This window comes from Chinchilla lanigera, unplaced genomic scaffold (assembly GCF_000276665.1).
Source record: "Chinchilla lanigera isolate Chin_1 unplaced genomic scaffold, ChiLan1.0 scaffold00049, whole genome shotgun sequence".
NCBI lineage: Eukaryota > Metazoa > Chordata > Mammalia > Rodentia > Chinchillidae > Chinchilla > Chinchilla lanigera.
In genome coordinates, this window is record NW_004955450.1 from 4,939,475 (window position 1) to 4,962,334 (window position 22,860).

The window sequence follows — 22,860 nt, forward strand, 5'->3', positions numbered from 1 at the left end:
TTTTTCTCCGGTACCAGGAACCGAACTCACGACCTTGCGCTTGCCAGGCAGGCGCTTTTGCCGCTGAGCTAAATCCCCAGCCCCTCTATCTTGTTTTGTTTTGTTTTGTTTTTTTGGACAGGGTCTTGCTGTATAGTTCAGGCTGCCCTTGAACGAACTATATAGCCCAGGCTGGCCTCAAACTTGCAGTAGTCCTCCTGCCTCAGCCTCCTGAGTGCTGGGATTACAGGTGTGCACCACCACACCCGGCCCAATGCTCTACGTATTTTTACAATAAGCTTTTAAATTTTGAGATAATTGTAGATTGACTTGTAGTTTTATGAAATAATACAGATAGATCTCATGTAGCTTAGACCCAACTTATCCCATAGGTAACATGATGCATAGATATAGAACAATAAATATCACAATCAGATAATTGAGATTTATATAACCCAGTCACCTTTATGCAGATTTTGCTGGTTTTACATGCATTTGTGTGTGTGTATATGTAGATTTGATTTTGTTCAATCTTATATGACTTTGGCAGAGTTCATTTTAAGAAAAATTTCTCTTGGTACATGATTACAATACATAATAATTACATTCATCATGTGGAGCTGGTACATGTACAGTTTAACTTCTTTTATTTTCTTTCTTTTTGGTACTGGGAATCAAACTCAGGACCTTGTGCTTGCCAGGCAGACGCTTATGCCACTGAGCTATATCCCCAGCCCAGTTTAATTTCTTTTTTTCTTTAAAAAAATTTCTTTTTCATTCCCTCTCCATCCCTTGGTTCCCTTACCCTTTGCCAAATATCTGTCTCCTTACTTCCTTTTATCTTATCTTTTACTTTTCTCTTTATTGATATTTTGGGTTTCTCATATAGCAGAAACCATGCAGCATTTAAGCTTGTGTGTCTGTCTGGTTTATTTCACTGAACACAGTCTCAGGGTGTATCCATTTTCCCACAAATGACTCAAGTTTATCTTTCATTATGGCAGAGTAATGTGATCAGGTTCTAGGGTACTGGAAACTCTTTCTACAGATTCCTTCTAGGGTCTTATCCTGGACAAAGAATCTGACAAACTGGATGTGGTGGCACACACCTGTAATCCCAGCACTTGGGAGGCTGAGGCAGGAGGATCTATGCAAGTTCAAGGCCAGGCTGGGTTACAAAGTGAGCTCGAGGCCAGCCTGAACGGCATAGTGAAACCCTGTCTTAAAAAGACAAAAAAAAAAAAAGAATCGGACAAAAGAGGCACTAAAGTGGGGAGGTTTTACATTTAGGAAAGGAAACATGCACTACCAAGCTTGGGGCAAACATACACTGCCAAGTGTGGGGCAATGAAAAAAGTAGGATGAGAAACATGCTCTGCAAAGTGTAAGAAGACCACCGTGAAATAGAACACAGACCAGGAGAAAAGTGGCGGTGGTCTTGTGTATCTCCCACTCCTCAGACTGATCTCAGATCCAGACTGCCCTATCAGAAACCTGCTTGATTTCTCTAGAGAAGGGAAGATACAGCTGCAGCACATTCCATGTGTGTCCTAGAAACTCTGATTGAAGAGCCACACCCACTTTCCAGCTGGCTGGCCACGCCCTAATCTAGTGCCTCAGTGGTGTATAAATGGCATGTTGTCTTTATTGGCAGAGTTGGTTTTTTTGAAAACAAAGTTTTTCTATGACTCACAGTAACCTACTTTATAGTTTATAAATAACTAAGAGAAAGGGACTTTAAGGCTTCAAGCAGAAAGTAATGATAAGGAGTTCGAAATGTTAATTTCTCTGAGCAGGTCAGCACATACTGGTTTTTGTTTTTTTGAGACAGGGTGCCCCTGTGTAGAACAGACTGGCCTAGAATTTGCTTATGTAAGCCCAGGCTGGCCTCAAGCTCATGGTGATCCTCCTGCCTCAGCCTCCGTAGTGTTGGGATTACAGGCATGTGTGACCACACCTGGTGCACATGTTGTATATATGTACTAAAATAGCACATTGTACTCATTAAAATATGTACAACTTTTAAAATTAATTGTATGTATTGGTACATTTTAGGTACACATAACAATCACATTCATCATAGGAAATTTGGACTTGTAGAATATGTACAATTATTGTGTGTAAATCAAAATTTTAAAAAATTTAAGGAGATGGAAATGTTAACCATCCTTATTTGTTTTTGTTTTATGTGGGGTTTTTTTTGGTACCAGGAATCAAACTTAGGACGTTGTACTTGCCAGGCAGGCACTTGTGCCACTGAGCTATATCCCCTGCCCAATCATTTTTATCTGATCATTACATGTTGTATTCATGTATCAGATTATTACACTATACCCCATAAATTTATACAATTAGAACAACAATTTCTTAAAAATTCAAATAAAAGAGAACATTTAAAAAAATACACAGGGGATATGGCTCAGTGGTACAGCACTTGCCTGGGAAGCACAAGGTCCTGAGTTCAATTCCTGGTCCCCTACCCAAAACAAATCTTTAAAAAGGACCTGGAATACAGCTCAGCAGCACAGCACCTGCCTGGCAAGCGTGAGGTCGTGAATTTAATTCCCAGTACCAAAAAAATCACACACAAATACATCTGCAAAAACAAAAACAGGAAGTAAATTAAATAAAATAAAAGAGAACCCCTTCAGATTTCTATTTTTCTTGTCTTTTTGAAACAGGGTCTCGCTATGCAGTTCAGGCTGGCCTTGAGCTCACTTTGTAGCCCAGGCTGGCCTCGAACTTGCAATGATCCTCCTGCCTCAGTCTCCTGAGTGCTGGGATTACAGGCGTGTGCTACCACGCTCAGCAAGGAGTATGGAATTTCAAAGGTGTCTGTTAATATTGCTGTGCTTTGGAACAATTTTTGTTTCCTGCATTTTCCTTCTTTTTCACTTATTTATGATCTATCTAGTTTTCTTTCCTTTTTTTCTTATTTCTTTGTGTTTTTAAATTAAAAACTTGGGGATGGGGATTTAGCTCAGCGGCACAGCGCCTGCCTGGCAAGCGCAAGGTTGTGAGCTCGATTTCCGGTAAAAAAAAAAAAATTAAAAACTTCTTTTCACCAGAAGAAAATAGTTTGCTTATCCAGATCATAAACTTTAGGTAAGTAGGCAGAAAATACAGAAAAGCATAAAGAAGAAAATAAAAAGCATTTAAGGGGCTGGGGATTTAGCTCAGCGGCAAAAGCGCCTGCCTGGAAAGCGCAAGGTCATGAGTTCAGTTCCCGATACCGGAGAAAAACCAAAAAAAAAAGCATTTAAAATCCCAGCACATAGAGAAAATATCATAGAATTTTGGTGAGCACTGTGCTACATGTTTTTCTTTTCTTTCTTTCTCTCTCTTTCTTTTTTTTTTTTTTGGTTTTTCTCCGGTACCAGGAACCGAACTCACGACTTTGCGCTTGCCAGGCAAGCGCTTTTGCCGCTGAGCTAAATCCCCAGCCCCTCTCTTTCTTTTTCTCTCGCTCTCTTTCTTTTCTTTTTCTTTCTTTCTTTCTTTCTGTCTTTCTTTCCTTCCTTCCATCCTTCCTTCCTTCCTTCCCTCCCTTCTTCCCTCCCTCCCTCCTTCCTTCCTTCCTTCCTTCCTTCCTTCTTTCTTTATTGTTATTTTTGAGACAGGGTCTCCCTATGTAGTCCAGGCTGGCCTTGAACTCTCTGTCAGCGATCCTCCCGCCTCCCAAGCACTGGGATTACAGGCGTGTGTCACTAGGCCCAGCTATTTTCTTGTGTATGCTGTTCTATATAATGTTTTTCCATGTTCTCCTTCCTTGTTATTATAGACCTTTAAATAAGTTTTAATGAACATGTATATTCACAGACAGACTTTTATTTCCTCAGTACTTGGAAGTGAATTTAGGAGTGCTCTGCCCTGAGCTACGTCCTCACCCTTTTTTATTTATGCAGTACAGAGAATTGAACCCAGGGCCTCTACACTGAGCTACATCCCAGCCCTTTTCTCTTTTTACTCAAGATATCTTTTATTCTGAATTATATAAAGTCAGAACTCTAAAGGAGTACTGTTTACGAGCTCTACTGTTGTATTTTTACATGATATGACTACAGGATAACTTTAACAATCTGAGGCCACTCTAACTTTTTGTCAGTATATCATTTACTGACTATAATTATCAAGTTGTAAGAACAGTTACAACCACATTAATACTTCACAGGATTCTGGTGTCTCATAAAGGCTGGATATTTCCAACTAAAACATCAACACAGCTTTTAGCCAAAGAAAATATTTTATTCAAAGTTCCCAAAGCAAACGAATTATATTGAGTTTGAAATGAATAAGAAAGGCCAAAATTTGAACAGAAATAGTGTTCATTTAGTGGGAGCCGAAATCAGTGTGGACTGTTAATTTACTATTTGTTGGCATTTCCACATTTTTCAGGGCCTACCCGGCCAAAGCCCTGCCTTTGGTCTTTTCCTGCCTCTAGTTCCTCCATATTGGGTACTGTCCATTCTGGTCTAGAGTTTTGGTCTCTTTCCATTTTCTCTCGGGGTTGCCTGGGTACCACCACAGCCGCCATCTCTTGAACATCTTATTTATTTATTTATGTATCTATCTATCTATTTATTTATTTATTTTTGAGACAGGGTCTCACTATGCAGTTCAGGCTAGACTAGGCTGGCTTCAAACTTGCAATGATCCTCCTGCCTCAGCCTCTCTAGTGCTGGGATTACAGGCGTGCACCACCATACCTGGTTTGAACATTTTATATTAGAACTTCCAGGTCTACTTTGAGAATATTTTTAAGTCTGTTGAGCACGTTTGGGACATTTTTTTTTTTTTTTCTATTTTCAGCGCGCATTTTCCTTTTCCATGTACTCCTTGACGTTTAGCCACGTTTTACCTAAAACACTCTTGAGCGCGCTCTGGGCCGAAGGGACCTCGCTGACCGGAAGTTCCCGCACTTCCGCTTTCTGGCCCTGGCGGGCTCTTTAATTTTTTGAGATAGGGTCTCGCTAAATCCCTGAGTGGCCCAGGCAGAGTTCAAACTTACGATCCTCCAGGCTCCTTCCTCTGCTTTCGAGTACTTGGACTACAGGTATGTGTTACCATGCTTGGCTTATTTTGTTCTTTTATTGTTTATTTTGTTGTCTTGGAGATTGAACCCAGTGCCTCTTGCATACACATAAACTACCTCTTGTCAATTTAAAATGATGTACAGAGCTTTTTATGCCATTAAATCTCGAGGCTAGACTTTTCTTCCGAGCTCCCCAGTCCTGCATGACTTGGGGTCACGTCTCCACCTACTTTAATTTTTCCGGTGCTGGGGATTAAACCCGCAACCTTGTGCGTGCCAGGCAGGTGCCCCACGCAGAGCTGGCCCGACATCCGCAGTCAGATGCCTCTCACACCTTGAAGACCGAGCTTGTGGGCTGCGAATACAGCTGGGTGGTAGTGCGCTTGCGCAGGTCCCTGGGGTCAGCGCTTTGCACTGAGAAAAAACAAAACCGGACAAGCTGGAACTCACCCTGTCTTTCCCAGCCGCTCTTCCGCCTGCGTCAGTCGCGCTACGCTGGAAACGGCGCGCAGTCTGGTTGCCATCTCGCCTTTGACCGCATGTAGCTGTCGCGGAGTTGGGTGGCTGCTTCTTGGAAATACAGATCATCGTCCGGCGCTGCGCTCCCTCCCGCCCCCTCCACCGGATCCAGACCCGTCGTTCTCTGCTGGGCTGCAGCCGCCCAGGTGCTGTCTGCGGGGAATCTTGTAAACACACACAGAGGATGAGAGTCGCATAGTGGACCCGGATGTGTCCCACCGTCAGGCCTCAAAAAGGACCGACAGAAGCTCATCCTTGTCCTACCAGTGCTCACCCTCCACGCCCCTGCCCCTCTTCTGTCTGGTTACTTTGAGGCAAACTCGTATATTGCACATCCCCGTTTAACTGTCTTTTGCACGCCCTCCCCTTTTTTTTTCTTGAGACAGGGTCTTGCTATGTAGGCCAGGCTGGCTTCAAACTCACAGCAATCCTCCTGCCTCAGCTTCCCGAGTGCTGCTGGGATTACAGGCGTGGGCCACCACACCCGGCTAGGCCCCTACTTCTTATGAACTAATGAGTGAAGAAACCCTCCCCGTGCCCACAGGGCCCTCACGACCTGTCCCTGGCCACCCCTCTAGCCTCACCGTTTGCCTGTGCCCTCCAGGCACAAAAGCTTTATTTATGTCCACACCGCCGGCCTCCGGGCCCTGGCGCAGCACAGCCCTCTGCAGTCGCCACTCTCTCACTGCCACTCCCTGCCCGACTGGTTGGCGTCCTTTGGATGTCACTTCCCTGCCCCCTGCGGTTGAGTCTGGACTCTGATGGCGCCTTCCTAGCACCCGTGCTGCCCCTCGCTGCGTAGACCACACAGTTAGGACGACAAGCTGCTCTGGGTAGATGCCCTCTCCATGGCTGCCTCTCCCGCGGCCTGCATGGGCAGCCCCGCGCCCCCCCTCCAGGGCAGTCTCTGGCCTGAGACTTTCTTGCTCCCTTGCAGAGGAGAAACTGAGGCCCAGCAAGGAAGAGGTAGTCCAGGCCCTTCCTCACCCCTCACCTCCTCCAGGGCCTGAGAGCCCAGCAGGTCCACAGCGCCGGGGTGATACTGTGGTGGGCAGGGGCGGGCGTGCTGGACACCGGGCACCGGGGACAGAGCTGACTTGTCCCTGGAGTAGCCGCACCGCCGGCGACGCTGAGCAGGACGTCTGCACGCAGAGGCTGGCTGTCCCCTGCCAGCAGAGAGGCTGCCAGGCGCACAGGCGAGTTCTGTTTCTGGCTGAATGCGGGTCTGTGTTGAGACTTGAACGACCAGCTTTTTGTCTGCGATGGCCAGGCCTGAGTGGCCTGCCAAGAAAAAGTGGTCTGTCGCCGGGCCCAGGCACTGGCTGGCTGGACGCTGTGCCAGCCGTGGGCACCGTGGGTGAGGCCAGCCGCGGGCCGGGAGCTGACTGCCTGCTCTGGGCTGTGGCTGGGCGCTGCAGGAAATCCTGGCGTCCCCGAGAGTGGAACTTCCCGTTTGTCCCTGCCTGTCTGTCTGATGACTGTCCTTACTCCGCAGGCCTTGTGCCCCAGGCAGGAGGGCTGCAGCGACTGCTGGCCCCCAAACCTGTGGTGAGAGGAGGAGAGAGGGGGGATCCTAAATTTGGTGACCTGAGCCATGTGAGTCCTTAGGTCCCGAAAGGGGTGGTGAGCCAGGCGTGGTGGTGCAGGCCTAGAATTCCAGCACTCAGGAGGCAGAAGCAGGAGGATCGCTGTGGGTTTGAGGTCAGTGTGACTACACTGCAAGTAGAGGCCAGCCTGAACTGCATAATGAGACCCTGACTCAAAAGCCAAAAAAAGTGAGGGATGCTAGGCGGGTAGTGGGGGTGGACCAGGTATGAGAAGTCTTCGCCATTGGCTCCTGTTTCCTTGGGCTGAAGTCTCAGAGGATGACTGAGGCGTGGAGGCCATGCCTGATCTTTGTGGGTCCCATTGGGGGCGTGCACGGTTCCCCAGTAATCCCTTCCCATCCTGGTAGTGGGGGGTGCACCTAAGTATCCTTCAGGGACACTCAGTGGTCTTGGGGGCCGTGGTTTGGTGACCAGGACTGGGGGATCCCCACCCACCCCCGATTGGGCCTTACCTCCCTCAGACCCTCCGGTCCGAGCGGACTCTTCTCCCACCCCCTCGGTTTATAGAAGCCCAGTCTCCGGGAGGCATCAGGGTCACAGAGGTCCAGGTGAAGCTGGAAGCGAACTGGCCAGCTGCAGTCACCCCGGCTCTCCCCTTGGGCAGACAGAGCCCCTGCTTCTGAGCTGCCACACAGATCTTAGGCCAGGGTTGTCTGTTCGGGGGAGGCGCAGTTATTGAGCACTTACTGCATGCCTGAGCCCTGCGGAGGGAGGGGTGCTGGGGATGAGAAATGGAGGCCCCCGCCTTGGGCAGGAAGAGAAGCGGGGCGCAAGCTCATCGCAGCCCCGTGTCCCCGCAGCAGTGACAGCTGAGCACCTGGCTCTGAACGCCCTCCCATGAGAAGCCGGGCCCGGGCAGGGCACGCGGGGAGGGGCTTGCAGCCCATTCGCTCTGCTGTCCCACTTGTCCCTGCGGCAAAGCGAGAGACTGGGAGGAGCACATAGCCAAGGCGCTGGCTAAAAAACCAACGGGATGCTGCCATCTCCCTTACAGAACTAGAGCCGAACTGAGGGTTGGACAGTGCCTCCTCCCCGCGGCACCCTGGAGGAAGTTCAAAGTTCTCCTGAGTCCCTTCCTCTTCCTGGCCTCGAGACCTGTGGCTCTGGCTCAGGCCTGGGACTCTGGCCTCCATGGCGTGGGACAAGTTATAGAACCAGCCTCCTCCGGCCTCCACCGGCTGTTCTCAGTGGTACCACTTGCCCTCTGTCATCTGTGTGTCCTGGTGTTGGTCTTTGGCAAACCAGGAATGGTGGTTTCCCGTTCAGCCACAAAAACTGGGGGTTCGTGGGCAGCCAAGGAGAGCAGACGCCCTTTGCTCTCCCCTGGACCGGAAATGTGGTCTGTGGCCCCCTGTTGCCTCAAGCTGGATCTCCCAGGTGCAGCCAGAGTTCTGCTGTAGCAGCGGCTGGAGTCACTGGGGGAGCCTTGGGGGGAACCACTGGCCCTCCATCCCCCTCCACCTCACAGCTCACAGGGCAGGGAAACTGAGCATGTTGGCCTAGGTGTCCCCCAGCCCCTGCCTAGGAAGTCAGAGCTGTGACCGTGCGGGACCTTGTCCTCCCTTCTTAGGGGAGTTGAGCTAGGTGGCTGGAGCTGGACCTTGTGAGTGTCCCCTGACTTACTAGTCCACTCCCTACATGCTGAGATTCAGTGATGGGGTTTCTCCCATCTTCAGTCCAGGCAAAGGGCCAAGCCTTTGCCCTAGCATGGAAGGTGCTTTCTGAACATAGAAGTGGGGTACCACTTCTGATGAAGTACAGAAATAACAGTCGTAGGACTCTTTTTGCAGAAGAAGAAAATTACCTTTTATCCTCCAATTTCAGCCCGTTGATGATGAGCCTGACTTTGTCCTCATGACCCTCGTTTGCCCTCAGGAAGGGTCTTGTCCCTCAGTTCCTGCGCTGTGTGGCAGGATGTGGCATCCCCTGTGAAGGACACGGTGTGGCGTGGAGCCAGCCTCTGCCACACGGGGCAGCTGTCTTGTCATTTCCTTGCCACGCTCGGGGAGTGTGAAGGAGTTTGAAGGAAATCTGTGTGGACACAGGGACACGGCCACAATGACCTGGAAATTCAGGAGAGACAGAGCAAAGGCTCAGGAAGTTCAGAGCCGGGGTCCCCAGCGCAGGCGGGTGCCCTGGCCTTAGAGCGGGAGCTGCAAAGCAAGGATGGGGTGGAAGGGTTCTTCCAGTGGTTTCTTAACTCTGGCTGAAGGTTTAAAATCACCTGGGAACCTTTCAAAGCCTGGAGCTGAACATACGGCTGCCTTGTGACCCAGCAGTTCCATCCTAAGTGTTTACCCACGGGAGCAAATACTTATGTGCCTGAAATTTTCTGTGCGCTTACACAATAGGCAAAACCTGTGGTTTTGCTCTAAAATGACCCCAAGCCCTGTGTCTGGACTTCTGGGGGGCCATAGCTGACTCACTGTTAGAAAGTGGGGTCTGGTCAGAAGAGGCGGTTCCTGGGGGTACGGCTGGAAGGGTTCAGCTCCCGCCGTAGCTGCTCCCTTCACCCCTTGCTTCCTATCTACCATGCTGTGAGCAGCTCTCCCGCACCAGGCCCTGTCATGCCGCCTGCCTTGGAGCCGGCCTACTGTGGGCTGAAATGCGAGCCAAAACAAACCTCTCCTTCCTTGAGCTGTGAGTGTCAGGTGTTTTGTCCCAGCGAGGGAGGTAGCTGAGAGAACCACACGCTGCCCCTGTCTATTAGGAGGAAAATGAAAATAAATCGATACAGAGCAGTTCTCAGTGCCGGTGAGAATGCAGGGTTTACAGTTCCACTCAGCGCTTCGCACGATTCATCCCAGCACATGGCTGAGTAAGAGCAGCCGTGAAAGAGCACACAGGGTCTGGGTCTGTTCACGTGAATTCACCAGAGGAAAGGCCGTCTGTGTTGTTGGGGGTCAGGACCATGGTTCCCCTTGAACGCGGGGGCGGCAGTGAAATAGGAGCAGGAGGGTTCTGAGGGGCTGCTCCCCAGGATGTGTTAGGTTTTGAAGTGCATTGAATGGTACACTTATTTATATGCATTCTCTATATGTAAGTTACACTGTAATAGCGAGATACATACAGTCACTTAAATACTGCCCCCAAAGAGTCTGATTTCACTGGTCGGAAAAAGGCTCAGATGTTTTTTTTTTTTTTTATGACACTGGGTGGAACCCCGGGCCGTCACAGTGGGCTATATCCCCAGCTGTATTTTTATTCTTCTTAAGTTTTGAGACAGGGTCTCACTAAGTTGCCCAGGCTGAGCCTCCTGAGTGCTGGGATTACAGGCGTGTGCCACAATGCCCACCCGGCTTCTGAAGTTTCGTTGAGACAGTCGTGCACCCAGCTCCTTGCTCCGGGTAGCTGTGCTGTGGCTTCTGAGTTGTCTCCCTCGAGGGCTGCACCATGCAGCACCTCGTTTGGATAACAGGCCTGTGTTTAGGTCTCTCCTGGAGATCACAGAGGCTGGCGCCCTGGCTGGCAGCGGGAGGTACCCGGGAGACCACCCACTGCCTGCCATGGACCCAGCCTGGCCTGTGACCACACAGGCTCTGTGTCCCAGGTGCCTGGCCTGGCTGAGGTTTCTGCTCACATTGGCCGTGAGTACCACTGCTTGTGAGGGCGGCTGGGTACAGCGAGGGGCCTGGCAAGCCTGGGGGTGCTAGGGGATGCCAAGCCTGCGTGTCCACCCAAGTACCACCCCATCCTGTCCCGGCCACTTTGCCCTTTTCTGTGTGCCTCTGCCTGCCACCCAGTTCCCCCTTTGATCCTCAGCCTGTGTGGCCTGAGTGCCTTGTGGTATGTGGCCAGGCTCCTGGAGGAGGGGCCAGCTGTGGGTGGCACCACCAGCTCCTGTCCGTCCCTCCCCTCGTTTCCTACTGGAAAGGAAATGTCTCTCCTTCTCTGTGTCCCTTCACTCTGCTGACTGATTCAGACAGGGTCTGGCTGTGTAGTTAAGGCTGGCCTTGAACTCATAGGGATCCTCCTGCCTCAGCCTCCTGAGTATGGGGATTTAGGTGTGCGCTACCACACCCAACCTTTTCACTCTCTCTGCCTTGCTCTCCTCTCCTCCTCTCTTTTGGTGTCATCGGCTCTCTTTCTCTGTCTGTCCCTCCTCCCTTCATTTAGGCAAACACTGCATTCTGTCTGTGTGTGTGCTGGGCATGCAGAGATTTAGAAAGCTCTGAATCCCTGCTGGAGCTCAGCATCCAGGAAGGCAGCTGTCTAGAGACAGATACCTTAAAGTTTGAGGTGACATTTGGACTGGGACTCCAGGTGGAGCCACGTGAGGGCGCTGTGGTGAGGGTAGGGCCCAGGTCCCTGGTGAGCCGCTTGGGAGGAGGGCAGGTGGGCAGCAAGGCTGCTGGAAAACAGGGAGCCAGAGAGGTCAGTGGAGGGCGGCGGGGACTGAGGGACGGCAGGGCACAGTGACAGGAGCAGATGTGGACCCTGGAGCAGAGAGGCAGCCGTGAGATCCTGTCACCAGGATCCGGGAAGAAAAAAGTGGCTGGTCTGGGCTGGTGCAGCGGAGAAAGAGACGATGTCGAGGGTAAGCAGAGGCAGGCCCCTCAGGGCCATCGAAGGGACAAGGACAAGCTGAGGACTCCAGCTAGTGATGGGCGTGGGGCCACCCTCGGGATCCTATGTGCTCAGATGGAGGGTGGTGTGGGGCGTGTTTTGATGGCTATGACGAGACCACAGGGCTGAGCTCAGGAGGGGACGCGGTGTCCAGGTGAGGGGTGGATCCGAAGGGGGCCACAGGTGGTGGCATTGGAGCCTAGGTGGCAGGCGGGGCCAAGTGTGAGCATCAGGGTCCTTGCCCGGGCCTCATCCTCAGGGTCTACACTTGTGTCTCAGGGGCCCTTACTCACTTCCTCACTCTCAGCATGACTTTCTCGTCATCTCCCTCAGCGGGTGTCTGTCCCCATCCTGCTCTCCTGAGGTGACGGGATTTGTGGAAGGCGTGAGGAGAGGGCGGGGCTGGGCTCCACACCCACCGTGGGCCTGGGCGGAGGAGCCCCTGCCCTGCCTTAGACCGGGCAATGGAACGGCTCTGGGCCAGTGTTGGAGGTACTGCCATTCCCCCGCCCCATCCTCCTCCTGACAGGAATATTTTTGTGGCTTTGATTCAAAAAATACAGATTTCAGGACCCCGAACCCTGATATTAACTCCACAGTGTGAACAGGGGGTGGGATGGATGGGCAGGAAGTGTGGCTGATGACCCGTCAGGAGATGTGAGCAGCTGGGGAAAGGGCCGGGGGCGGGGCCGGCAGAGGCTGCTGCCCCCCGGAACAGGGCTCAGTTTGTGGGGGTTTGAGCAGCCGTGCCCCCTGGGTGGCGTGCTGTGCTCGTGCAAGGGTGCTTGATCTTGGGTTGGCCCCCACTATGGCCTGTAACAGCGCTATAGACAGCTCACAGAGGAGATCCAATAGTTAATACATATTCGGAAAGAATCCAGCCTCCCGGTAGGCAGAAAGACAAATGAAGACCACACGTTTTCACCAGATTGGCCAAGGGGAGAAAAGGCGAGCATGCTGAGTAGGGCTTGGCTGTGGGGAGCACAGGTCTCACAGAGCACTGGTGGCTGGTACCTTGGTACAGCACCTGGAAAGCAATTGGGAAATTTGTTTTTGTTTTTTTTTTTTTCTTGAGACCAGGTCTTGCTATGTAATTCAGGCTGGCCTTGAATTCACTATGTAGCCGCTGAATGCTCAGCAGTCCTCCTGCCTCAGCCTTCCAAATGCCGGGATTACAGGCGTGCGCCACCACACCTGGTGGAATTTCCATTCTTGATCCACTGGTTGAGCTTCTGAGCAATAATCCCTGGAATGGGCAGTGACATGGGGATTTTCTCATGAAATCATGTTAAGCAACAAAGTAGGCTCCACAGATAATGTGCTTCACAGTTCATTTCTATGAGCTACACGTTTGTGTGTCCACTTTTCTTTGATTTTTAGGGGATGTTTATTTTATTTTATTTTTATTTTTATTTTTATTGTCTTTTTGAGACAGGGTCTCGCTATGCAATTCAGGCTGGCCTTGAGCTCACTTTGTAGCCCAGGCTGGTCTTGAACTCACAACGATCCTCCTGCCTCAGCCTCCTGAGTGCTGGAATTAACAGGCGTGCGCCACCACACCCGGCGCATTAGGGGATGTTTAAATGGATAATTTTTGATCTCATACATATTTGGCATTTCTCATATTCCTTATAAGGAACATAAACAATGAAGGAAAAGGCCTCTGTGAAGCATAAAATGATGGAACCAAGTAAATCCAGAAATAAACTGTGGAAGTCAAAGGGTCAAATCACTAGTGTCACATGCCACTTTGTAAGATTCAGTTAACAGGTCACACTTGGCTTAACAATGGGGAAATGCTCCGAGAAGTGGGTGGTTAGACGGTTTTGTGCAGCCACCATCATGGACTGTGCGTGCAGAGACCTAAGGGAGCTGTGACGTCCTCAGGAGCTGCTGTCGTGGGACCGCCACCCGCCATCCTTGATGTGGTCTGTTCATTGGTGACCAAATTGTCATCTCGTGACGATGCATGTCAGTGGATGGGCAAGGCTGAGCACATGGCTGCGGCTGGGCTGATTTTGTGGGTGCAGTTGCCTGGCTCCTCAGCATGACCCTGGGCGTACGTAGCCTGTGCCCGGGTGGGTCTCAGTTTCCAGATGTGTGCAATGGTCCGGTGGGACCGGTGAGACTAAGTTTTCTCTGTGGGTGCTGGCAGGTCTTGGGCCGAGGCGATATAACTCTGGGCTTCCAGTAGAGAACTTGGACGTGCTCCAGCCTCAGAGCAAAGTGTGACTCAGCATTTGGGACTTTTCGATTTCAGGTTCCTGCTCCTTATTCACAGAGTGACCGCAACGCGGGACTTTGTGACCTATTCTGTATCCCCGCCCCGCCTTGCCTGGGCCCTGCTCTTTGGCTGCCCCATCTTCCCTGGTCAGGCCCTGGGCCTACTCCACCCGGGCAGGTAGGACACCTCGGGCTGTACTGATGCTAAGCCTGGAGGGGCAGGAACGGGAGCCCTATTCTTTAGAGCTGTTGCAGGCCACTGGGAGACCTTCCTGCCCAGGGAGAGACTCTCTTCCCTCCTGGGCATTTTTGAAAGGGTCTGGCTCTCATGGCTGAGGTGTTCTGCCCACCTTGAAGGTGACTGAGGCTGGCTCGTGATCTGGGGCAGCCCCACCTTTTCCGGCCGCTGTCACCTGTGGGCTGACGGAAGTCCACTGCCCCATCAGCTGCCTGTCTGTGATAAGGCTTCCTGTGCTTAGCAGCCTTCCCAGCACCTAGCAGTTTATGGTAACACTGCCCAGGCACTTCAGGAACTCTTGCTTTTCGACCAGGAGAGAACCTCAGAGAGCCCCTCCCCGTGTGTCTCCTCAGGGCAGGCTGCAGGCCCGGCTATGCCTGGCCTAGTGGCTGGCTGCCTGGCGCTACAATAAGGTGGAGGTTGATTTTCCTTCTGGTCTAGGCATTATCTGAACCTTAGGCTTCCTAAAGAGATGCCGGTGAGGTGTCCCACTCTGTCACCGTTGCCTACCAGGACCAGGCTTGGGTGGGGGACAGCTGCAGCTGCCCTGGGCTGCGTGCTGCAGGTAGGGAAAGACATCCCATCAACCCTGCTTCCTGAAGTGGGACCTTTTTCTCTCTAGCCACCAACAAATGAACGGAAAGACGGCTAATCGGAAGAGCCCTGGGTCCTACACAGAGAATCCAGACAGGGCCAAGGGGGCCCCGGACTGCACTGAGGCCCCTTCTATTCAGAGGTACGCACAGATTGTGGTGGGAAGTCTTTAGAGGTGACTGTCAGACAGGGGACCTTAAAGTGGAGTCATGGCCCCTTAACAAGCCTGCTAGGCTGGGCACGAGCTGCCGGGGCCCCCTCCTCCCACCCCTCTGCCCTGTCCCGGTGCACTGGGACCTAGCAGAGTCCAGGCTTCTCGGGTTACCGGCCTCCTCCCTGCCCACCTGTCCTCGGGCCAACCTAGCCAAGGCAAAGGTTTGTGTTTCGTCGCCACCCCCTCTATCCCCTAGCCTGGTCGCTTTAGTCAGGTGAGTTGGTGCTGAGCTCCTCATTGCAGAGCCGCAGGCCACACAAGGCACTGCAGGGAGGACAGGCCTGCTGGGATCATGGCCCATGGCCTGGCCCCGGAGCTGTGAGTCTGACGCCTCCAGCCATCCCCGCCCCAGACTGGTCCCCATCCCTGTGCTGCCTGCTCCAGAGAGATGGGAGGGAAGGGGTGTGTGGCGCTCAGGCCCAGGGCGGGCAGCCCTGGGAGCCTGAGCTCAGGCTGAGCCTGCTTCTAAGGTGGGAGGGGAGGCTGCTTGCTGGGAAGCGGGTGCTTCGGGGCCTCCCTCCTGCATCTCAGGCTGTGCTTTCCCGGGGACTGCACGCCTGCTGAGCTTGTCATCCTGCCAGGTCCTGTAGAGAAGGGTCCTGGTCTCCAGCCTTCTGGCTCAAAGCCAGGGCGGAATGGGCCCTGAGGACCCGAGGGTGGGACGCAAGGGTTGCTTGTCCTGGAATGGAATGTCTCCTTGCAGTCTGCACTGGCCAGAAGGCTTGAAGGGCGCAGAGATAAAGAAGGATGGCCGAGAAGGGGTGAGTGTGCGCCTGCCCTCAGCGCTCCCCAGGGAGGGCCCTGGACTGCCCCAAGTCAGTACTGGCTCCCTGGCCCATCAGGGGACCTAAGCGGGTGTCGCTGTCTCGGTGGGAGTGCTGTGTCCTCCTCTGGTCCCAGGCTGCCTGTCGGGACCCGGTGTTAGCGGGAGACAAGCTGTGCTTGCCACACAGCCACCAGCTGTTTAGTGGCTGCTCCCTCTGTAGCCCGGGAAGGAGTGGGGTGGGCCGCGGCGTTATTTCCTGGTAGCTGGAGCAGGGCCTTTTTGGAGACCTTCCGGGGCCTCTCAGACCCGGCCCATGTGTTTGTAGACACTACTAAGTAAATACAACCAGCAATACCACAAGCTCTTTAAGGACATCCCCTTGGAGGAGATGGTGCTCAAAGGTAAGCTGTCTCCTTGGAGCGGCTGGCTGGTGCCCAGGTGTTCTACCTTGGAGCCCCTGAGGCACCGTTTAGATACGGGGACTGGCAGTTAGTTCTCTGGCTGCAAACGAGCGGGCTTCCTGGAGGACTGGGCCAGTTAGAGATATGAAGTTGAATCTATGAAGATTGTCTTGGGGCTTTCAGATCTTACTTCTCTTCTGTTCCATCCGCTCCCTGCGCCTGTGGGGACACTGGGACGATCAAGGGCAGGGCAAGGCCGGTGGTGTGCCTGCGATCACAAAGACCCAAGTTGGGTTGGCTGGGCTCTGCGGTTATGGTGGGAGGGGTGGGGCAGATAGGGTTCTCAGGAGAAAGACCGGGGTCCGAAGGTGGCGGCCAGGGATTCCGAGGAGCGGGTACTGAGGCTGCAGGCCGGACCTGCGAGTGTAAGGCCCAGCCTGCGGCCCCTCGGGGACCTTGCTCACGGCAGTCTTCTCACCCGTGGCTTCCCAGTGTGCTCCTGTGCCCTCCAGAGGGACCTCCTTGTCCAGGGCCGCCTCTACATCTCCCCCAACTGGCTCTGCTTCCACGCCAGCCTCTTCGGCAAGGACATCAAGGTAGTTATGAAGGGTTGCCGGGGTCCATGGTGGCCCCGGCCCCAGCCCAGGAAGGACAGCTTCCCGCACTGTGGCCACGGCTCTTAATATTGGCCCTGCACTTGGCCTGAATAATTCACAGCCAAGTTATTCTGCTCTGAGTATTTCAGAAGAGTCTTCAGAATCAGAGAGGGGTGTCACCTGCGGGGAGGCGGCATTAGTGTGGTCAAGGGCTAGCTCAGGGCGCTCCATGACTAGACTGGGATTCAGAGCGACCGTCCGGTCTCCTGGCTAACAGGGATCACACATCGGTGAGTCCCAAGCCCCGTGTGCTGCCGAGCCTGGGGCCGGGTGGTGGGGAAAGTGAGGGGCGCCTGGGTGAGGAGGAGGAGGGTTTGGGGTTCCCCAGCGCGGGGCTGGGCTTCCCCGGGGTGTCCGCGCATGCTCGGCTCAGTCCCGGCTCTGGCTGGGCCCTGTGTGGGGAGCAAAGGGCCGGCGTCCCCCTCCTAGGTGGTCATTCCCGTGGTGTCTGTGCAAACGGTGAAGAAACACAAGGTGGCGCGACTCCTCCCCAATGGCTTGGCCATCACCACCAACACCCGCCAGAAGGTCAGTGAGTCTTGGGGCCCGCACGGCCTCGTCAGTCTCCGTCGCACACCCGCTCCCCGGCCTCACTCTCCAGTGGGTAGTTCAGAGGCCCTCCGCTGCGCGCGGTGATCTTGCTGGCTGTCCGGTCTGGTGTGTCCATTCTGCCCCCAGTCGTGGCATAGCCTGGAGCTTGTCTCACCGGCTCCTCTGCTTCCTTTGTATGTCCCAGTATGTCTTTGTGTCGCTGCTCTCCCGGGACAGCGTGTATGACGTGCTGAGGAGGGTCTGCACGCACCTGCAGGTAAGGGGCTCTGGCCGCAGGTGCCAGGACCCGCTGTTAGGGGAAGGTGGCCAGCTCCCCAGCACAGGAACGGGAGCAGGGCGAGGGGCGGGTCTCTGAGTGTCCAAGGCTGTGCTTGGACAGTGGGCCCTGTGTGTCCCCAAGTGTATACGGGCCTCCCAGGTGCTTCCTTAACCCCACGAAGACAGGAGCATGTGGCTGCACCCTAATATGTACTGTGACACTGCGGCTGCACCCCTATATGTCCTACGACATTCTCTGGTCACTGCTGACGAAGAGGGAGGGACAGGGACGGATGCGTGGGAGGACAAGTTTCCTGGGATTTGCTTTTCTGCTCCAGTATTGGTTAAGGGGTCCCTGCGAACTCTGGGTGCCGGTTTCCCCTGACCCGAAGCGGCGTCTTTGGAGGTAAAGTTCTCCTGGAGGATGTCAAGGCCTGCCCTGTCTGATCCTGCCCGTCCCTGTTCCTCCTCAGCCTTCCAGCAGTAAGAGCCTGAGCGTGAGGAACTTCCCAGAGGAACCCGAGTGCAAGTCTCTGGTGAGAGAGGGCTGAGGCGGGGAACAAAGGCTGCTGGCCTGAGAGTGTCCGACTCTGAGGTTTTAGGGTCTCTGTGGGTTGGGGGTACAAGGTGTGGAACTGCAGCAGTAGGCTCAAGAGCTGGTGGCCATGCTGTGCCAGGGGTCCCCTGGGGCCCCCTACCATGCAGAGCCATTTAGGTCCTGGCCACATTTGCTGACTTTCTGAGCAGAACAGAGGTCTAGCCCCAGAATACAGGCTGGTTTGTGCTCCGCCCACATGTGCACGCAGGCCAGAGCTCCATCCTGTTCCTTTGGCAGGGTCAGAAGGGCCTTGAGGGGCAGACATGCCCCTGGAGGAGGGCGCCATGGCTGTCATTGTGTGGCACAGATAGACTTTAGCTTTGCCCAGGGGGTTTCAGCGTTCTCAGCAGCTACTGAGTGTTTATCCAAGCGTGTAGATGCATAACGTCACGCAGGGACTGGAAGGTGATGTTCCCATTTTTGCTGATAGGGACCCTGAGTCCCCAGCGCAAGGTCTTTGAACCTAGGTCGGAAGGGGCCATGCTTTATGCCATGTGAGGCATGCTGTACTGGTTCTTCCTGGGCTCAGGCCTGAGCAGGTGCCTGGCTCATCTGAGATGCCACCCTGATTCTGCATCAGCAATGTTTGGGGACATTGTTCTTGGCAAAGGGGTTGGTGCCACATCAAGGGAGCAGATAGGAGATTCGAGATTGTTGCCATGGCAGTTGTCCGCTCCCCACATCTGCTTCCTTGCCTGACTAGACATTCGTATTGGTATTATCTGGAGAAAGACTCCAAACCTGGTGAAAGCCCCTTAGGAGGACAGAGCTCCCAGGGGCCACAATGATACAACTTCTCCCGTCTCTTCTGCAGGAAGTCCTCATCCCTGAGATGAAGTGGAGAAAAATATGCCCTGCCACCAGGTCGTTGTTGCTGTCAGACAATATCCCCTGCATCCCTCAGGAGTCGCTGGACTCCACAGATGGCCTCTTCCCCTCCGGGAAGCCTCGGGGGCCTGGTGAGTTGGGGGCTTGTCTGTCAGGGCCCAGGTGTTTTCTTCAGGGTGTGAAAAGGGCTGCCCACAGCCAGCAGGTTGTCTGAGAGCCGTTGCTTTCTTGCCCCAAATCCACTGGAGCATTACCGAGGATGTAACGACTGTCGTGGCTTTGCAGAAGATGCTGCTTGTGAGACCCAGGAGCAGCAGGAAGAGCCAGCGAGAGAGCAGGAGCTGCCCCTCTGGGATTCCCATCTCCTCAAGGTCATCTTCATGCTGTAGGTGACTGTCGTGGGGAGGAGGGGAGACCTGGGGGGCTCAGGGTGTGTGGAGGGTGGAGAGGCCGCGGTCTGCAGCCAGAGGAAGGCTGGGAGCCGACGCCAGCCCGTGGAGTGCTGTGTGAAGGCCGCAGGGCTCATTCTGTCTCCAGATTCCCAAGACCCTATGATTTAGGCTGAAGGCTGTGGCCTGCGGAGGCGGGATGTGAAATCGTTGAGAAAAGGAAAAGCTGGTGCCCGGGACTTGGGAAACAAAGAGTTGGCAGATGAGAGGGCCATCAGAGGGCTGGGGAGAAATGCTGCCTGGGGAAAAAGCCCACTGTCCCGGTGGCCACCGCAGGGGCAGCGGCTGGAACCCTGGCCTGTCCACAGCCTGTCTAGGGACAGCAGCGCAGCGAGTGTGGTGGGAGGTTATGTGCACAGCCGGCCCCTGCCTCAGCCGCTTCCTGGCGCTGCTGGCGGAGTGTGACTGTCTGCGATAGCTCCTGTGGGGCAGTGGGGCCACCTCTCGGGAGACATCATGGTGGCCTCCCAGAAGAGGCGGAGGGACCAAGTGGTTGGGCAGAGGGAGGGTGGGACGACAGCTTGAAATGTCTGGCCAGGGCTTACCCAAAAGGCCCAGGATACAGATTCCTGCTGGGCCAAGAGGACACTCCTCTGGGGACAAGTCTCAGGTAGATGTGTGGCCTGTGGGAAGAAGGGTGCCCGGCCTGCACATGGCTGCAAGGCAAAGGCTTCTTTCATTCCTCCGACTGCAGGAGTAACTTAGTCCTCACTCGTGTTTCTGGTGAACCTCCAAAAATCCCCTTTTTCTTTTCTTTTATGTGTGTGTGTGTGTGTGTGTGTGTGTGTGTGGTTTTTTGAGATAGTATCATGCTATGCAGTCCAGGCTGGCTGTCAGCCTAGGCTGACTTCAAACTCACAGCAATCCTCCTGCCTCAGCCTCCCAAGTGCTGGGATCGTAGGCATGCACCACCATGCCCCTTTGGAATACCCTTCTTCTAGAAGAGAGATTCAACTCCTTGCACCTGTTTCTCCAGGATCTGCTTCTTGGTCGTGTCCTCGTCCTATCTTGCATTTCGCATCTCCCGGCTGGAACAGCAGCTGTGCTCCTTGGATTGGGATGGGCCAGTCCCTGGGCACAGGTGAGGCCGTGGGGACTGAGGGTGAGGTGAGAAGCCAGGCTGCCCATGCTCCTGGCTGCTCTTCGCCCTGTTGGAGCCTGTTGGAGGGCCGTAGTGAGGCTGGGCGGGGTTGAGGGTACGCAGGTGCAGGTCTCAGCCTGGCCGGCTTGCAGGCGGGGAAGAAGGCTTCACCAGCCCTTTTGCTCATGCCTGTCTGCCTCGTTGGCCCTTTCTCTGATCTGAGTGTCTTTCCTGGGTGTAGGTAACAGCTGCCTGGCCTTGGTCCTCGCATCTCTCCAAGAAGAATGCTCAGGTGCTAAGACTGGTTTGTGCTGCTGCCGTGCTGAGGCCCCGTGTGAAGGGAACATTCCCGATCCCCCTCCTCCCCGGCTCCTCCTGCCCTCCGCCAGTGAGCTGAAGCACCTGTTTACAAAGTGACCAGCTCCTCCAGATCTGAGATTCGAACAGAAAGCTAGATTCTTTGAAGCAGCTGAGGAATTCTGTATACTAAGCTGCCGCAGCCACTTCAATGAATAACATTTAACTTGCTCCTTGGAGACCGCTCTAGCACACAGGCTGAGCCCTGGGGGCTGCCTCAAGAGACAAAGGCTACACTTTGCGACCTGGAATGTGGCTCTGTCTTCCTTGACTCCCCAGGGGTGGGGCAGAGGCCAGAGCACAGAGCGCCTGTCCGCTGTGTCCCAATACACTCGGCCCTTTGGGCCCTGAGAGTCCCTGTCCTGAAGCCCAGCCTACAGGGCTGTGCCAGAGCTAGGCACCCCAGGCAGAGGCTCTGAATGCAGGCACAGGGCCCCCAGCTGGGATCCAGCAGGAGATGAATGCGCATGCCCTGCGGGAGGCACTGAGCTGGCCCCACAGAGCCCAGAGAACTGAGAGATGGTGTCTACAGCAGGCGGCGTTGGGGGGGGGGCTGTGAGGTCCCAGAATTCCATGTCCCCGGGTGTCACTTTCTGGTGAGACAGGTAGAGCAGGGCCTCCTTCGATCACTGTGGTTTGGTCACAGATTTGGTACTAGTGGTGTGCTCAAAGTGCGGGCGACAGGAAGGGTGAGAGCTGTGATTGGAGGCCTCGTTACGTCCTCCCTGCCTGGCTGCCCTCGTCTCGGGCATGGCCAACAGCAGCCTGTTGGGAGGGCTTGGCTGGGGAGCCGGGTGTGATGGCGTCACTCATGCCACCTGCTGTCTGTGTGGCAAGGGCCATGAAGGCTGTGCTCTCCGTTAATAAGGTGGCGGTGTCCCACGTGGACCCGGTTCAGTGCAGGGAGCAGGTGAAGGAAAGGGCCCTGCCTGATGCTTGGAGAACGCTCTGTTCTAACAGGAACACCGGCCGGGCCTCCTGGGGGCTCTTGTCTGCTGACAGGGCTTGGGTGGCTCCCGAACGGCCTTAGGGGCGTCCAGGAAGGCACTGGTGGAGTGAGCGTAGTCAGGAAGAGCCGCTCTGCTGGGCGTGGTGGTGCACGCCTGTAATCCCAGCATTCGGGAGGCTGAGGCAGGAGGATCGTTGTGAGTTTGAGACCAGCGTGGGCTACAAAGTGAGCTCAAGGACAGCCTGCACTGCATAGCGAGACCCTGTCTCAAAAAGACAAAAAAAAAAAAAAAAAAAAAAAAAAAAAAGAGCCGCTCTTTCTCTCCGACATGGAGAGGTTAATTGGGCAAATCCAGGTGGGATGACTGTCTGTCCCGTTGATGACGGCCCCAAATGAGGACTGACTGGCAGCACTGACAGTAGGTGACAACTCCCAGAGCCCAGACTGGAGGTCTCTTCACCCTCTGCTCGTCCCCTTGCTAAGATGGAACCTGGAGCCCAGCCTCGCGTACCGCTGGCACCGAATCTGTCTCAGGTGAAACTCAGTCTTGCCCCCTCACAGGGCCACGCCGGGTGAACGCCTGGCCCTTGTCTTTCGGAGGCGGGGCAGCCACCCCCATCACTCATTGCCGTCATATTTTCAGGGAAACAATCCTCCTGGCCCAGTGCTTCACCTCCTGGTCCTTGCTGACAGGCAGGAAGAACAAATCCATTCTCTGAGCCTTGCTAGGTGGAGCTGGTGGCCGAGGGAGGTGCCAAGTCATGGGTGGCCGTGCCAAGGCGCTGGGGAGCCTGATCCCTGGCCAGAACCCAGGCTCAGGAAGGGCAGGAGGGGGGTCGGAGGGCGGGAGGCGAGCAGTCCCGCCTGGGGCCTAGAGCTTTGAGCCATGTGCCCCCACCACTCCCCGTGGAGCGTCTACCCTGCTTCTCCCTTTTGTCCCCCAGCCTGGTCCTGCTGTGCATTGCTATAAACTGTGAGAATCTATGCATTCCC

The 22,860-nt window shown here is 54.3% G+C and overlaps 1 protein-coding gene across 1 annotated transcript in view; it reads left to right on the forward strand.

Moving 5' to 3' along the window:
• The window catches only part of Gramd2 (GRAM domain containing 2), a 24,287-nt gene extending 3,118 nt beyond the window's left edge, over positions 1-21,169 (forward strand). Inside the window, exons 2-14 of the mRNA XM_005393624.2 lie at positions 5,476-5,676; positions 13,964-14,104; positions 14,787-14,900; positions 15,676-15,733; positions 16,064-16,139; positions 16,632-16,735; positions 17,225-17,323; positions 17,532-17,603; positions 18,079-18,141; positions 19,018-19,162; positions 19,317-19,416; positions 20,457-20,561; positions 20,803-21,169. Coding sequence (XP_005393681.1) covers positions 14,797-14,900; positions 15,676-15,733; positions 16,064-16,139; positions 16,632-16,735; positions 17,225-17,323; positions 17,532-17,603; positions 18,079-18,141; positions 19,018-19,162; positions 19,317-19,416; positions 20,457-20,561; positions 20,803-20,806 — 930 coding nt within the window. The 5' untranslated portion in view covers positions 5,476-5,676; positions 13,964-14,104; positions 14,787-14,796 and the 3' untranslated portion in view covers positions 20,807-21,169. The remainder of the gene's footprint in view (positions 1-5,475; positions 5,677-13,963; positions 14,105-14,786; positions 14,901-15,675; positions 15,734-16,063; positions 16,140-16,631; positions 16,736-17,224; positions 17,324-17,531; positions 17,604-18,078; positions 18,142-19,017; positions 19,163-19,316; positions 19,417-20,456; positions 20,562-20,802) is intronic.
• Positions 21,170-22,860: the final 1,691 nt, after the last annotated feature.